Source organism: Rhinoderma darwinii, chromosome 5 (assembly GCF_050947455.1).
Source record: "Rhinoderma darwinii isolate aRhiDar2 chromosome 5, aRhiDar2.hap1, whole genome shotgun sequence".
In the NCBI taxonomy this organism is placed as follows: Eukaryota; Metazoa; Chordata; class Amphibia; order Anura; family Rhinodermatidae; genus Rhinoderma; species Rhinoderma darwinii.
In genome coordinates this window covers 315192628-315208174 of record NC_134691.1, presented here as the reverse complement: position 1 = coordinate 315208174, position 15547 = coordinate 315192628, and the positions used below count along the sequence as shown (strand labels likewise).

The 15547-nt window shown below is 39.7% G+C and overlaps 1 protein-coding gene across 3 annotated transcripts in view; it reads left to right on the top strand.

The window, feature by feature from the left end:
• The window catches only part of JCAD (junctional cadherin 5 associated), an 85294-nt gene extending 80913 nt beyond the window's left edge, over positions 1–4381 (top strand). For all 3 annotated transcript variants that reach the window (XM_075827496.1, XM_075827497.1, XM_075827499.1), the window contains one exon: positions 808–4381. In XM_075827496.1, coding sequence (XP_075683611.1) covers positions 808–842 — 35 coding nt within the window. In that variant the 3' untranslated portion in view covers positions 843–4381. The remainder of the gene's footprint in view (positions 1–807) is intronic.
• Positions 4382–15547: the final 11166 nt, after the last annotated feature.

Genomic DNA, 15547 nt, shown 5'->3' with positions numbered 1-15547 from the left:
AAGCATACCAGAAAACTTTTGTTGAACTTGGGGAAAAATATATTTCAGTTGTTACTTTTAGCTGGATTTACACTTATCTATATTTTATCTATTTTATCTTTATAATTTTTTTGTATTTTATATTTTATAGTCTAGTTTTGATATTTTAGGAATACACATATTTCTGAGCAATAGATCCTATACTTGCATAATTGTTAAAAGCAATAAACAGCAGCAGCAAACTTTCTTGATAGCTTGACTAAGACCTAGTTCACATCTGCATTGGAGGCTCCATTAGGGGCCTCCATCGCAGATTCTGCCGAAAACACAGGAAACAATAGCGCAGCATGCTGCGCTAATGTTTCCGGTAAAACCATGGACACCCCCCCAATGGAAAGTAGATGGAACTTATTTAAGTCGATGGGTTCCATCAGCTGCCGATGGTGTCTGTGGTTCAACAGAAAAGGTGCGTCCAGTTATTCCCTTGTTCTCCTCTAACAGAGCAGGACAATAGAATACCGAACGAAGATGTGAACATAGCCTAAGATCTCTCTATTGGCTTCTTTTCATCTTGTATAAGTCGGTTTATGTCAAAATATCAGAAGTCCATAACGTGGCTTCTTACGACAAGCAGGGAGTAAAAATTCATCTTATACGTGAAGACCTTTTGCCTCTCACAATTTTTGTCAAGGTGCTCAGTATTGGAGTTACTGATAATGGAATTGTTTTTCTTGGCCTATTTGCGAAATGAGGCAGGAGGGGAGGATTGTATTTATCTAACCAGTTAACAATTAGTTTTTATCTTATTTCTTTTTTTTTTTTTTACAGATGCCTATGATCCTGCGAGAGTGGAAAGAGTTTAACCTAAACCTTGAGATTTAATACAGTGTCAACGAATGTTCCCTCGAAGAACAAGATGGCCATTTTACCTTGTCTTCTCAACCGAAGCATTTCAGTAACTTATGGCATACACATACTGCCGTTACTACTGCCAAATTAATGTAACTTGTCATCTGCACTGTATATAAGTAAAAAGTTGATGTATAAGAAGGATACAAAGAATTTATCGGGAGCGTCTTTTTGTAAAAAGCACACAGAAGAGATTATCGGCCAACTTTTACCAATGAGGTCTGTAAACATAACTCATTTCTGACGAGCACATTGAGCGTCACAGTTCCAATGAATGTAGTATTGAACTCTGTATAAGTATGACGCAGGAGGCTAGTAACAATCTGAATGTATCCACACCAACACATTGCATGGACTTGGAGAGCCTGTTCCATTTTTTTCTTTTATTTACTTGCGTTACTACTCGACTTCTCTATGGATGCTTGTACTTTGCTGCATTTTTGACGGATGGCTAAACACGTAATGAACCCGACTCATCACACATCATTAAACCTCTTCACTGATGACAGTTCTGTGAAGAAAAAGAACTTTGTTTTGATGAACTGATGTGTGTTTTATGAATGCAAAAAAAAAAAAAAAACCTTCTAAACAACAGCTCGGAGAGAGAATGAACATGTCTAATTGGATGTGTGTCTATTCTGTTGGAGAACTGCAAAAAAATGTAACTGTGGGGGAGGTTTTATAGACATATAGGAAAAAGAACTGGCTGCAATGTAGAGTGTGGGATTTCTTCATCATAGGAAAATCAGTAAACATCTCGTTGACGTTTTCTAAGGGTAGCAAGACCTGCTGCTTGTATTTATCAGATAAGTGACGATACCAATTGGGAAGGGGTATATTAAAGGAATTGCACAATAACTTAAATGTAGGGTATGATATTATCAAGAGAGCATTAATATTGTCTAATATTTATACACATCATCTTAAATCATAGAATTGGATGCCCTGATCTCCAATACTTTATCTTCCTCCTTCCTTATAGCTTTTCGACTTAATTCTATATCATGACCTTGGGATGACATTTAATGCAAAGTACATATACAATTCCTTTTAAGATATATCACCTTACCTCTGAATATATGAAATGGAAGGGAAACAGCTCTTATAATCTTTATAATACCCTTAAACTTGCATTGTTGGGTAGTGATAGTCAATAGATGGCTATTTCGACATGCAATGCCATAAAGTAATGTGTCCACAGATATTTCGAAATAATGAAAAGAGGGCTAGCCCTGTGACTACTACCACTTCATTCATATTACACAAGAGTAAGTCCCAAGTAACAGGCAGTCTATTCTAAGATGCTTTCAGAAAATCAACTTAATCCTTTATGGATGGGAACATTATATTGTGCCTGATATATACTTGTTTGTACTATTGTATATAAGGAAGAAGAGGTGAGCACTGTTGGGTCTTATACATTATATCCTGGGCCATTTCTTTCTGTAAGATGTAAATATGAATCCATTGTCTATCATTTGAAGAAGGGTTACCATTTTAAAGCAATACTGTTACATTGGAACGTGCACATTAGTTTACATGAATTCATGTTATGGCCGTCATGACTTCAGCAAATGGATCTGATGCTACATGCGTAACTCCATTTGTGCTATCAGTGCCTGTTTCCTTCATTCATAATTTCTGCCTTATTCTGCCTTTGTACTTTGCAAAGCACATGAAGCTGTAGAATATATATTGACTGTGATATATTCTGTAAAAATCTAGAAAAAGGTCTAGCTATCCTCTGGCTTTGTGGTTGAGCTATCCTCTGGCTTTGTGGTTGCTGCAGAACTTCATGTTCAAGTCTACCGACCCTTGTAGTTCTGTAAAGGGCACAGAGACAGTGTTTGCATACCTCTGCACTAGAATCCATGTGTGTGTGTTTTCTGTCTGTCTGTAGTCTTACGATAATTATAAAATGCTATTAGTTTAAGTGCCTACCACCTGGTCACATATGCAAGTGAGAAATAGACCCTACATCCAAAGCCATCTCCGTTGCCATTCCAAAGCTGTGGCATTGCGTTCCATACTAACTAGCACTTTAATAAATCAACTTGTCATTTCTGGTGGTACATGCCCTTTCTAACATAAGACACATCAGCGCTCACCATTCTTGTTGTGTATATGTAATGATAATCATAAAAACTATGGCTGAAGTAGTCATATTCGGACATTGCTGACCACCTTGGTCATACGCTTTGATCAGATAGGTAATGAACTTAATGCAAAGTAAATGTCAGCCTTCAAAAGTATTTAATGAACATATTCTATATCAGTCCTTGATTTAAATCTGGCAGAGATCTGTATACTGTTATAGGGAACCTGTCACATAGAAAATGCAGTCCAATCTGCAAGCAGCATGTGAGCAGATTGATTTATATTTTGTAGCAAAATATTACCTATAACTTTTAATTTACTCACTTAAACCTTTTCTCATTCTGAGTTTAGGAGTCCAGTGGGCGGTCCTACTCAGTGATCGACAGCTATCTCTGTATTCACACTCATACAGGGAAGACTGTCAATTAGGACCGCCCACTGGACTCCTAAGCCCATAATGAGAAAGAGGTTTATACAAATAAATTACAAGTTATTCTGAATCTTTTGCTACAAAAATATATATCAATCTGCTCACCTACTGCCGCTCTATAACATGCTACCCGCAGATTGGACTGCATTCTCTTCATGACTGGTTCTCTTTGAGTGCAGTAAATATATCTACTGTATAAAATCTCTATTTCTAGAATACGTACAGAACACTTCAATTTTCTAATATGTATAACTTAATCTAATATGTATAACTTAATGGGGACAGTTGTAACATGCAAAGAGCCCCCATCCTGAGTATACCTCTAGCTAACTAGCCTCCTGCAAGTGTATTGTGACATAATTTTCTAATAGAGGTAGATTAGAAATAACTGTGAACTCTTAGCATCTTCTTGGTTTTAGTTTACTGTAGATGCATTTTCAACTAGATTCCATTGAATTTGGTTTGTACAATAGACTGTAGATTTGGATGATCCTCAAAATCCACTAAGTCGGGGTTTCCCAATCCAGTTCTCATGGAAACCCAACTAGTCATGTCTTGAGGATTTCGGTGATATTACACAGGTAATTTTACAGAGTCAATAATTAGCTCATGTGTTTTCTCAATAGGAAATCCTGAAGACATGTCCTGGTGGGGTTCTTTGAGGGGTCAATTGGGAAACACTGCATTAGACAGGGAGACTGGGCTTAATGCTACATGTTTGTTAAGTTATCTATCATTCTTTATATGTTTTTGTCTTTTCTATTTAAAGGGGTTGTCCCACAAAACACATGTATCCCCTATGCACATGTGTGATCGCTGGGGGTCCAATCGCTGAGACCCTCAGCGAAAGGGAGAACAGGAGACCGAAAGTCCCCCATGAGAAGCATGGGACCTCCGGGGTTCTGTGTCCCGCTTGCGTGTCCGGAAGCTTCATAGAAATGAATGGAGCGCCGGTCACGCATGCGCACAAGCACGACTGGCGCTCCATTAATTTCTATGGAGCTTTTGGACACACAAGCCGGACACAGACCCTGGAAGTTCCATTCTTCCCATGGAGCGCTTCGGGGGACTTTCGGTCCCCCGTTTTCCTTATCGCTGGGGGTCCCATCAATCGGACCCCAAGCGATCACACATGTATTCCCTATCCTGTGGATAGGGGATACATGTGTTTTGTGGAATAACACCTTTAAGGAACAGATGATAATGGTGGGAGAACAGACCAAATAATGTCAGTATGCTTGTAGCCTTAGAAGATGTCTTCTGTCCTACTACTACAGTCTTGTGTCAAGCTATCGATGTGGGATCATGATGCAGTACAGAGAACTGCTCCTAGGCTTATTGGGATATCTACCCTACTGAATGAACATTTGTACTAAAATGGCCATCGACAGGGATTTTACTTTTTTAGCTGCCTGGTACAGGACCGTGGAGAGACATGCTCAGAAGTTAAGAAACTTTAGTGCTCTGAATCTATTCATGGTGCGGAAGTTGTAGCATGAACGGGCAATTCTGGTACATTCCTTTAATTTAATTAGGCGTTATTTCAATAAACCAATACAAATAGATCGACTTAATAATTGCCTTCTTCCCAAACTTATCTATTGTAGTAGCCTTAAAGAAGTTGTCTGGTTTAGAAAAGCCACTTTCAAATGTTGTACTAGAGAATTCTGAGTAAATAGAGGGGGATCCCATGTCAGGACCCTCATCTATTAGCCATTCAAAGATACTTCAGATAGGACAAACCCTTTAAATGTGGCTGATGTGGAAATGATGGTGGATATTGGCGTCTTTATGTAAATCATTGCCATACATTTTAAACATTGTCTAATCTTGATCTGGTATTGCACTTCCTCTGAGCATGACAAAGCTTTTATAAGTTAGCAATGTTATGTCTTTTTTATGAAAGGACATGAAATAATGTATGTACAGCACTAATGCAATCTAAATGGTATTGCCGCTGAATATTATTATACATGGATGCTATATGTATAGGGGTGTAAGCTACAAATATGTAACATTATCTCATGTCAAATATCGTTTTATAGAGGGTAATCTTTTGAGATATCGAAAATCCATCATTTAAGGAATGCCAGGGTAAAAATTTAGATTTTGATAAAACAGACATCCAACCAAAAACTGGAAAAATTACTGTTCTTATTAATCCTTATGCGCAGTAACTGCATGCAATCTTTCTCTTGTAGCTTCAGCTGTTTCAACACAAGGCGTCTCATGTCTTCAATTTCTAGGACAGGAAGTAGCTGCCTGACAGTTATCATTGTCAGCCATATTAGCTCCTATTTCTCTGTCACAGTCATCTAAAAGGCTCTCTATCTGTATCTCATGTCTCCCTGGCAGTCAATCACAGTAAGGTAAACCTTATTCATCTCACTAATGCATTGTCATACAAGAGCAATATTTCAAGTATAAGAACTGTTCTTCGGGCTGTATGAGTATAATAGCAGGCTTAGGCCACCACTTGGCCCAAGCCTTCTATTATGACCATATAGCCTGAAAAAGGGTTCTTATACCAATGCATTAACCTATTTTGGAGTACAGACCCATCTTTCTTATGGGTATGCTTGATTGAACCTGGTATCAGTGACAATTTGTTCTCTAGGAATGTGTCAGACAGTCCACATCCTAATGCTTAGCGTATATAGTCACAACGTTTTTCTTTAACAAGCTGAAAAACAAAGAGTGTAAAACAAAGAAGTGTAGATGACATCACTGAGAGGGGAAGTAGCTAGCTTCTCCTCCCAATTGGGTTTTGTACATCTGGTAGCCTTGGAAAGGACTTCATATGTGTACATGAGGTGTAGAAGCCACACACTATTTTTGATATCTTGGCATTTGTAATAGTGGCTCGTAGTCAGTCAGATCAACAGCAGCTGTGTTGTTCTGCATCCAGAATACCTGCTTAATGGATTATTTTAGTATGAATACACCAAACTGTGTGTTTTATGTATTATTCAATTGTGTGAACTAATTTGTTATTTAGGTGATCAAAATACTGTGGGAATGATAGAATACCCATGAGGAACAAGGGGTTGGCTGAAGACATACATCTTAAAGCCATACATGACTTAAGGTGTGGCCTATTTGATGGGTGGAGTCTAAGGCACCAGGCAATCTGCACCTACAGGACCTTGTGATGTAAATCCGATATGGCCTGTACTAGATCTCCAATTTCTTTTTGCACACATGATCTGTGTGCTACATACTTGATGACCAAAAGTCATATGAACAATATAAAGGAACCGCTTAAAATTGACTCCCTAATGTTATCTTGACATGAGATACTGTTACAATTCAGGGACTTACCTATTAGTATGACAAGAATGACTCCAATCCACCTTCTTCCTATACTGTACTCATTGTGAGATTGAGAGCAGAGTATAATTGTCTATAAATCATGTGTGTCTCTAATCCCTGCAGGAATTCTCAGGCTCACAGTAATTATTGGGGCACCAGCATACTGGCCTGCCAGAGCTGCCTGTTTTTTGGGGTGACAGCAATGTACTCCTGGGTGGTCTATAGAAGAGGCAGGCTGTGGTATCTGTCCTGGACAGCAAATCAGTGGGCGTTAATGTAACATCGCCGGTTCTCTTGCTGCGATAGTCTAATTTCATGGCTTCTACCTTGTTGGTAGATCTAGTAATGATTAACGTGACAATATTTGTCTTCTATAGTGTACACTACACTGAAACAAATGTTTTGTGTTCGTTTGTGTAAAGAGTTGGAGGGGATCTGTTTTAGTTGCCGCGTTGGGCACCACCCCTGGTTTAAAGTTGTTGTAATCCATGCAGAATGGTGGTAAAACTATACAGGAATATGTCGTTGAGCATCTGCAAACCATTACTAGGATGTATTTTAAAATGTAGCTGTTTCACTAACACCTGTTTTTGTTACAAGTATTTTTTTACATAGAATATCTTATAAAGAATAATCTGACTTGTAATCATTAATAGACACTTTTACATTTAAATATGAGAAATAAAACTGTGTATAAATGATAACTTAAAGTTCACTTGTCACTTGCATAAGGCAGAGATAGTAATTTCGACCTTGCAAAACCAGTCAACAAATCCACTAGGAACTAGTGGGTGGCATGGCAACTCAATGGTTAACTCTGCTACCTTGTAGCCCAGGGTTTGAATCTGACCAGAATATGCATGGAGCTCTTATGCTCCTCTCCAGAATCCAAAAACAGCATTCTGAAATGTTTCCAATGATATTCCACCTAGCATGTATATAGATGTGGATTTTACTGTAGAGTGTGATATACATGAATGAAGAACATACCCATCACTGGGCTATAACACATACAAGAGGCCTCTTGTATGAAGGACGTCGCTAGTAAACATTGAGGCGTCAATGGTATGTTTGGTTCCTAGTGAAATCTTAGATCTCACTCATGAATATTGGTTCCAACCTAAAAATTACTATCTCGATCGTGCATAGGTGATTGGTGCACTTTAACCATTTCAGCTGAACTCAAATACCACTGATGTTTTGCACTTGACGTGACCTATTTTGTTTTCTATATTGTAGAAAGAAAAATCATTTGTATGGCAAATATGTCAGTGAAAAAAAAAAAAAAAAAAATGCTCATTTAAAGTATCTATTGCTTTTTACAAAATATGGTCTATTTTTTTAATGTGTACACATGCCACAAGTTGCCAAATAAAATAAAAAATGAATATTATATGTAATAAATCCAGTATTTTTATTTCAATGTATTTCAGAAGGATTAATGCTCCATAACAGTGATATATTTTCAGGGCTGCCAATTTCTGCAGGATTTTAAGCTCCTCTTGAGGAAGATAGAACCCCGGTGGTTACGTTATCTCACTTCATTTATGTGGACACCCCCAATGTACAATAATTCATTCAAGAAGTTGTCAAGGAGCAGCATTCCAGAACCATTAAGTGACCTCCGGCACTGCACTCTTTCTTGGCTTGCTCCTTATCCGTCCATTATACAGGTTCCATTACACTTTATAGGTGAAATGTCTGGTTCTACTCAAGCTCATATTGCAAAACCTGCTGACAGGTAAATGAGGTCTGTTAAATGAGAGAGGGGAAAAATTAGGACACTCATGACACTTATGAAGCTGCTGTGTGGATAATACATTATCTAATGAGCAAGAATTTTCCATGGTCGTAGGTCAATGTTCCAAAAGGAGCAGACAAAGTGTGTAGCTGCTTGAAAAATATATAAAGATGATGGTAAGCTGTTTTTGAATATTTTTTAAGCAATTGTTTTGTCTTAATACCAAATTCAGTACCACAATTATAGAGTATTATTTGGTTATAAAGGTCTTAACGAAGATATTTGTTATTTCTATGTAATTTTGTCACTGTTTAACTATGCAAGGAATGATGTAAGAACATAACCACTCAACATTACACCCATACTTGACTAAGCATTTGCAGATTTTTGATCATTCCTACGGCTATGTCTGTAAGAGAACTTCAAGGTCAATTTATTATTTAAATTTTTGTTCATACCCATCATTTTTATCATCTAGGTCCAATGACTACAACAGAGTTCTGAGTAATTCACATTATTTTTAAGGAGATTGTCACAGACAAGGGTCGAAGCCAACCCCTGTCCATACGCCCCATCAAGGCATATGGACATCATGGACATCCCCCCTCTCTATGATCCAGAATGAAGAGTAGCTTTGGCAGTCTCGAGCTGTCCAAGTAATACTACAGTTCTTTTGAAATGTCTTGCTGGCTGCGGCTTCCCCAAGCAAAATCAGCTATTTGCCAAGGGTGCTGGGAGATAGACCCAGAACTGATGGTTGCAGCGGCTCCAATCTGAAATCTTTAAATGGACAATAACTTTATAAATAACTCATGCTAATCTAAAAGAATACCTGATATATATCAATTTTGTAATTTACTTACTGTTAAAATTGAGTTGTTCTACTCATGCAAATTCTGTGTGAAGTTACTGAGAGACACATACAGATATGCTGCAGCTTCCTGGTAAGTTTTAAATCTCACTATGGAATAAATAGGCCTTCCTGACTAGATGTGTTTTTAAGACACTCTTAAATCTGTGGATATTGTTCTATTAGGGCTTGTCCACACATAGCGAAATTGCTGCATATTTTTCATCCGGAATTGCGCACGGAAAATACATAGCAGAATACAGTAGCAGCAAAGTGGATGAGATCCCACAAATCTCATCCACACGCTGTGTAAGAATTCAGACCAGAAATTGACCTGCGGTGCGTATTTTTCATACCGCAGCATGTCAATTCCTGCTGCAGAAAGTGGACTGAATTGCTGCATTTTTCAGACGAGATGTCACTATCTCCCAACATTGAGAAAAACACTGTTGAATACGAAACATTTTCTGCAGTAAAAAACGCAGGAAATGGTGCATTTTTTCCACAGCAGTATTGCTGATACTTTCAATGGAATTGCAGCAGAAATTTTCTGCAGCAATTCCGTTACGTGTGGAAAAGCCCTTAAAGAGAACTGAGCAGCATGAGAGAAATCCTGTAATGGGAAATTTGGATTATGGAGGCAGGGCTGGATTATAGGGAGAGTACCACCGACTCCACCACCTTGGGGACTTAGGGGTCCTGCACAACCCACCCTTCTCTACCCACGCTGGTTCCATCTATCTCCATCATATCTATCTAGTAAATTCAATAACCCGTTCAGTATATATCTATCACTTAGGGAACTACACTGAGTAAGAATATTTTAAAGGGGAGATTTCAAAACATCACTATGGGGCCCAGCGGTTTGTAGTTACACCCTTGGCAATCTATTTGTATGTGTAGTACTGATATACACTTCTCACTTCTGGGATCCTTCATCTCAGGAAAACTGAGATCCCTTGATGGCCATTTGGCAATTCCGTTAAAAAAAGGTGACATTGCATGTGTGTAATCTATCATTTGAAGTTAAAGGGAGTCACTGGCGCCGCTGTCTCCATAACTCCCATGGACTTCAGTACAAGCATACATGGCCACTTATCCTGTGGCTGTAATAGGGGGTCCTGTGAAGTCCAGATTTCAGAGGTGATGGGGCCCCCACCAATCTTAATCTGGCCCCATATGGGAATGGTATTTGCATATTGTTGACAAAAGTGATTTGTAGATTGTTGATAAGTAAATTCTAAAGGAAATGGGCAACCGGTGTAGTGACTGGCACAGGGCAGAGGCATTTGTATAGCAGCTGGACTAAAATATAAGCCTGGCTGCTGCATTCAGGATACATTGGAAAGGGGAGTTTGGTGAGAGGAAGATGAATAATTAGTTGCAGTAATCAAGGTGAGAAAGAATCAGGGCAGCAATTTCAGTCTTAGGTGCTTCCACAGTATACAAAGGACAGAGTCGGGGGATATTTTTAAAGTAAAGGTGACATGAGCGTGGAAGTTATTAAATATAAGGAGTAAAGGACAGATCTAAGTCGAAAAAATCCTCAAGACAGCGGGCGCACTGTCTAGGAGTTATGGAAGTGAAACACATTGAGATGGAAACATAAGGTTTAGGTGGGCTAGTAGATGTAAGGAACACAAGAAGCGCAGTTATTGAAAGATTTATTTACAAATAGGGAAGGGACAGAATGATCGAATTATGTGGGGCCAGACGAGCTAGTCAATGGGAAAGCCTCCAGTGGTTGCCCTCATGGTCCATTAACATGCTGCAGGCTACATTAAACAGTAGCTCATATTCATCCATTGTGATCAAAAAACAATCACAGGGAATGTAAAATTCCACACGCCTCTCTTTACTTTTAGATTGCTACAGGTCCATCATATTTTTTTATCAAGATTAGATAAAAAAAATGCAAATTACATAACAGTCGACCAAATTACATCTAGGCTGACAACAATTAGGGCCTGTTCACATAATGTTCATGGTGTTCCGTTGTTCTTCACTGAATCAATAGCGCAGTCGACTGCGCTATTGATTCCGTCAAGAACAACGGAACCCTGTCACAACGGTGACAAACGGAAACCTTTAGCAATGTTTCCGTCACAATTGAGATCAATGGTCAGGGAAATGGAAGCCAAGGTTTCAGTTTGCCTTTACGTTGAGGGGTTAACCCGACGGAAACCTCAGACGAAACCCATCAACGGAAGGGCAACGCTGATGTGAACACAGCCTTAACCCCAATAACGCTCTGGTATAGCTGGCCAAACTGGTATTTTATTTATCTAGATGGGGAGGAGGTGATAAATCCCCAGAGAACACAAAAGTGTATTGACACAAAATTGGCCTTTGTTACATAAATTTATGACTTTGCTATATTAAGCACTTGCTTAGAATACCAGTAGTTGCCTCCTGCCAGCCCCTGGTTCAAATACTCTACTCACACTTACAGAAGCTTAGATATATAATATTTATTAAACATTAACCCATTAAAACAACAGTATAAATTCTCCAAATTTACAGTTTTGTTTTTTTTTTTTAAATTACCTCATTTCATCCCTACCCCCAAATAATCTGCCCACCGTTACAGACACTTGGATCTATTAATAATAGCATATCAACATACACAACCATACAGTGACCCGATAATACCACCATAATATGACCAAATAATAGTGCCATACAGTGACTGAATCAAACCATCATTATAGTTCCATAGATACCAGATTCTCCAGGGAGTTGATGGCCTGGAGTCTGCTACTATGTATGGTAGTATTATTAAGTCAGTCTGATTCTCTAATTGTAGACATTTTAGATGCCAAAGTGACAAACTATTATAAAATTCCCAATAGCAGATATAATGTCCCCATAACAGTGCCTTTCAAGTCCTCCACACAGAGGGCCTGCCGAAGACTGCCGCCATACACAGTGCAGATAGGTAAAATTAACAATAAACAAACAATATATGTTAAGTATACAGTATAGTAACTGAAAAAAATGCAAACACAAAAAGAATATACCTATAATATTTTCAACACTTTATTCTCAATGCATCAACTAACTTATTATGGGCCTAATTTGTGTTGGATCACATATGATGATATTTATGATTTCAAGAATATATTTTTTTGTATACATATATATTTTTATGTAATTTGTATATGCTTTTATATATTTTTAGGTTTTCATTTTTTCCTCTATTACGATTATCACACATGATTTATTAATGGATGGTTGCAGCTGTCACTACAAATATCCCCTTAGGAATGATATCTCTATCTTTATTTGTTTATTTCATATTGACCTCTTTTAGGCTTCGTTCACATCTGCGCCAGGGTCCCGTTCCGACGTTCCGTCTGAGCTTTGCGTCAGAACGGGACCCTGACTGACACAGAAACCAAAGGTTTCCGTTTCCATCACCATTGATTTCAATGGTGACGGATCCGGTGCAAATGGTTTCCGTTTGTCTCAGTTGTGCAAGAGTTCCGTCATTTTGATGGAATCAATAGCGTAGTGTCAGTCAGGCCTTCATTCCAACGGAAAGCTCCGACATTCCGTCGGAACGGAGCCCTAGCGCAGATGTGAACGAAGCCTTACTTATTTATATATGTATTATAAATCAAAACATCTACTAATTCAATTTCGATCCCCATCTGTCCTTAACCCCTTCGCGCTCAGGTCAGTAATAGTACGTCCTGCTAAGTAGAACGTTCGCGCTCAGGTCAGTACTATTACTGACCTGAGTAAACACGGCGCCATTTAATCCCGGCGCGTGCTTGAGCTGTGATAACTGCTGTTTCTGACAGCACACTATCACAGCTCAATACTCCGGGACCAATTGAAGTGGTCCCGCCCCGGCGATCGCTGCTATTGGTTAGTTAGTGACTACTAACCAATAGCGGCGATCGCATACATCATTTCCTGCCCCAGACTCCACATTCTGCCGCACCCGCCCTGAACTTCTCTGTTGGCGTAGGAGATTTGTTCAGAGCGGTTGTGTAGGAGAATTGTGCTAAAAATATACCGAAAAAAGTTTCAAAAACTTACTTTTTTGTACTTCCCACTTGCTCCATCCACTTCCCACACCTGTCCTCCTCCTCCTCCTTGTGTTCCCCTTGTCACCCCCGTTTTTTGGTCAGTGAACTATAACTGACCATTGCTTAGTCTTCAGGGCCACATTTTTTGGTCCCTGTGGATTATTTTTATTTTTTTTCTTCTTTATAAAATACAAAAATCAAAAAAAAATATATAAAAATTTATAAAAATGTAAAAAAATTTTTTAGAAAGTTATCATCTAGCTAGTTTAGTATTAGGGTTAGTTAGTGTCAGGGAACAGTCAAAAAGCGTAGTGAGGTTTAGTGTCAGGGAATTTAGCGTCAGGAATCCGTCACCGTAGTTAGTTTTAGCGTTAGGGATCTATCACTGTAGTTAGCTTTAGTGTCAGGGAAGCTCAGAATACTCTAGTTTAGGTTTAGTGTCAGGAACCCGTCACCGTAGTTAGGCTTAGTGTCAGGGAATTTCGGAATTATCTAGTTAGCTTTAGTGTCAGGGAATCGTCGCCGTAGATAGGTTTAGCGTTAGGGAAGTTAAAAAATTATATGCCCAACAATATATTAGTAAGAACCCCACATCATTTTATGCCCAATCCAACAGGTGGACCCCTGTAGATGCAGCAGAGTTGGGCAAGTTCTGGGGACTTCACCTGAACATGGGGCTTCTGAAAAAGCCGTCCATTAGGACCTACTGGAGCACGGACATCTTGTACCACACCCCGATGTACCGTATGGCCATGTCCAGGATGCGTTATGAGGCAATACTTCGCTTCTTGCATTATGCTGATAATGAGCAGTGCCCACCCCGAGATGACCCCAGTTATGACCGTTTATATAAACTGAGACCCCTATTAGACCATTTCAGTGCCCGGTTTGCCCAAGCATACACCCCCGAGAAGTGTATTTCCATTGATGAGTCCTTGGTACATTTTAAAGGGAGGCTTCAATTCCGCCAGTACCTGCCAAGTAAGAGGGCAAGGTATGGCGTGAAGATCTATAAGCTGTGCGAGAGTGCATCAGGGTATACCTACAACTTTAGGATATATGAAGGGAAGGACAGCAGTATTCAGCCCCCAGAATGCCCCCCCTTACTGGGAATTAATGCAAAAATTGTGTGGGATTTGGTGCACCCACTGCTGGACCAGGGTTACCACCTCTACCTGGATAATTTTTATACTAGCGTCCCACTCTTCAAGTGCCTTGCTTCCAGAAGTACTGCGGCATGCGGCACTGCTAGAAGAAATATAAGAGGCCTCCCTAAGACTCTGCTTGGGCAAACACTCAGAAGGGGTGAGAGCAGGGCACATTCTAGCACCAACATATTGTGTGTCAAGTACAAGGACAAGAGAGATGTCCTTGTATTGACAACAATACATGGCCACACCAGTACCCATGTACCTGTACGAGGTACCAGTACAGAGACCCTCAAACCAGACTGCATCCTGGACTACAATAGGTACATGGGAGGGGTGGACTTGGCAGATCAAGTCCTGAAACCCTACAGCGCCATGCGGAAATCGAGGGTGTGGTATAAGAAGCTGGCCGTGCACATCATACAGATGGCATTGTACAATGCGTACGTGCTACATCGATGTGCAGGTCAGAGGGGAACTTTCCTGGAATTTCAAGAGGTGGTTATCAAAAACCTAATATTTAGGGACCAGGAAGGGGGGGCACCCAGTACTTCTGGAGGCGAGGCCACACGCATCGTACCAGGGCAACACTTTCCAGGAGAAGTTCCCCAAACTGCCAAGAAGGGAAAGAATCAAAAGAGGTGCAGAGTCTGCACTAAGAGGGGGATAAGGAAGGACACAACATACCAATGTGACACGTGTCCTGAAAAACCAGGGCTCTGTATGAAAGATTGTTTTAGAATTTATCATACATCCCTTGATTTTTAATTTACACCAGTTTTATTACCCTGATGCACTCCGCACAGCTTATCCCCCTCATCTTTCCCTTCTGAGCCCTGCCGTGTGCCCAGGCAGCTGATAACAGCCACATGTAGGGTATTGCCGTACCCAGGAGAACCCACATTACAATTTAAGGGGTGTATATCTCCGGTGGCGCATGCTGGGCACAATATATTGGACACTGAAATGGCATATATATATATAAAATTGCAAATCTCACTCTGCACCATCTGCTGCGCATTATCTTTTACACAGTACCTGTGG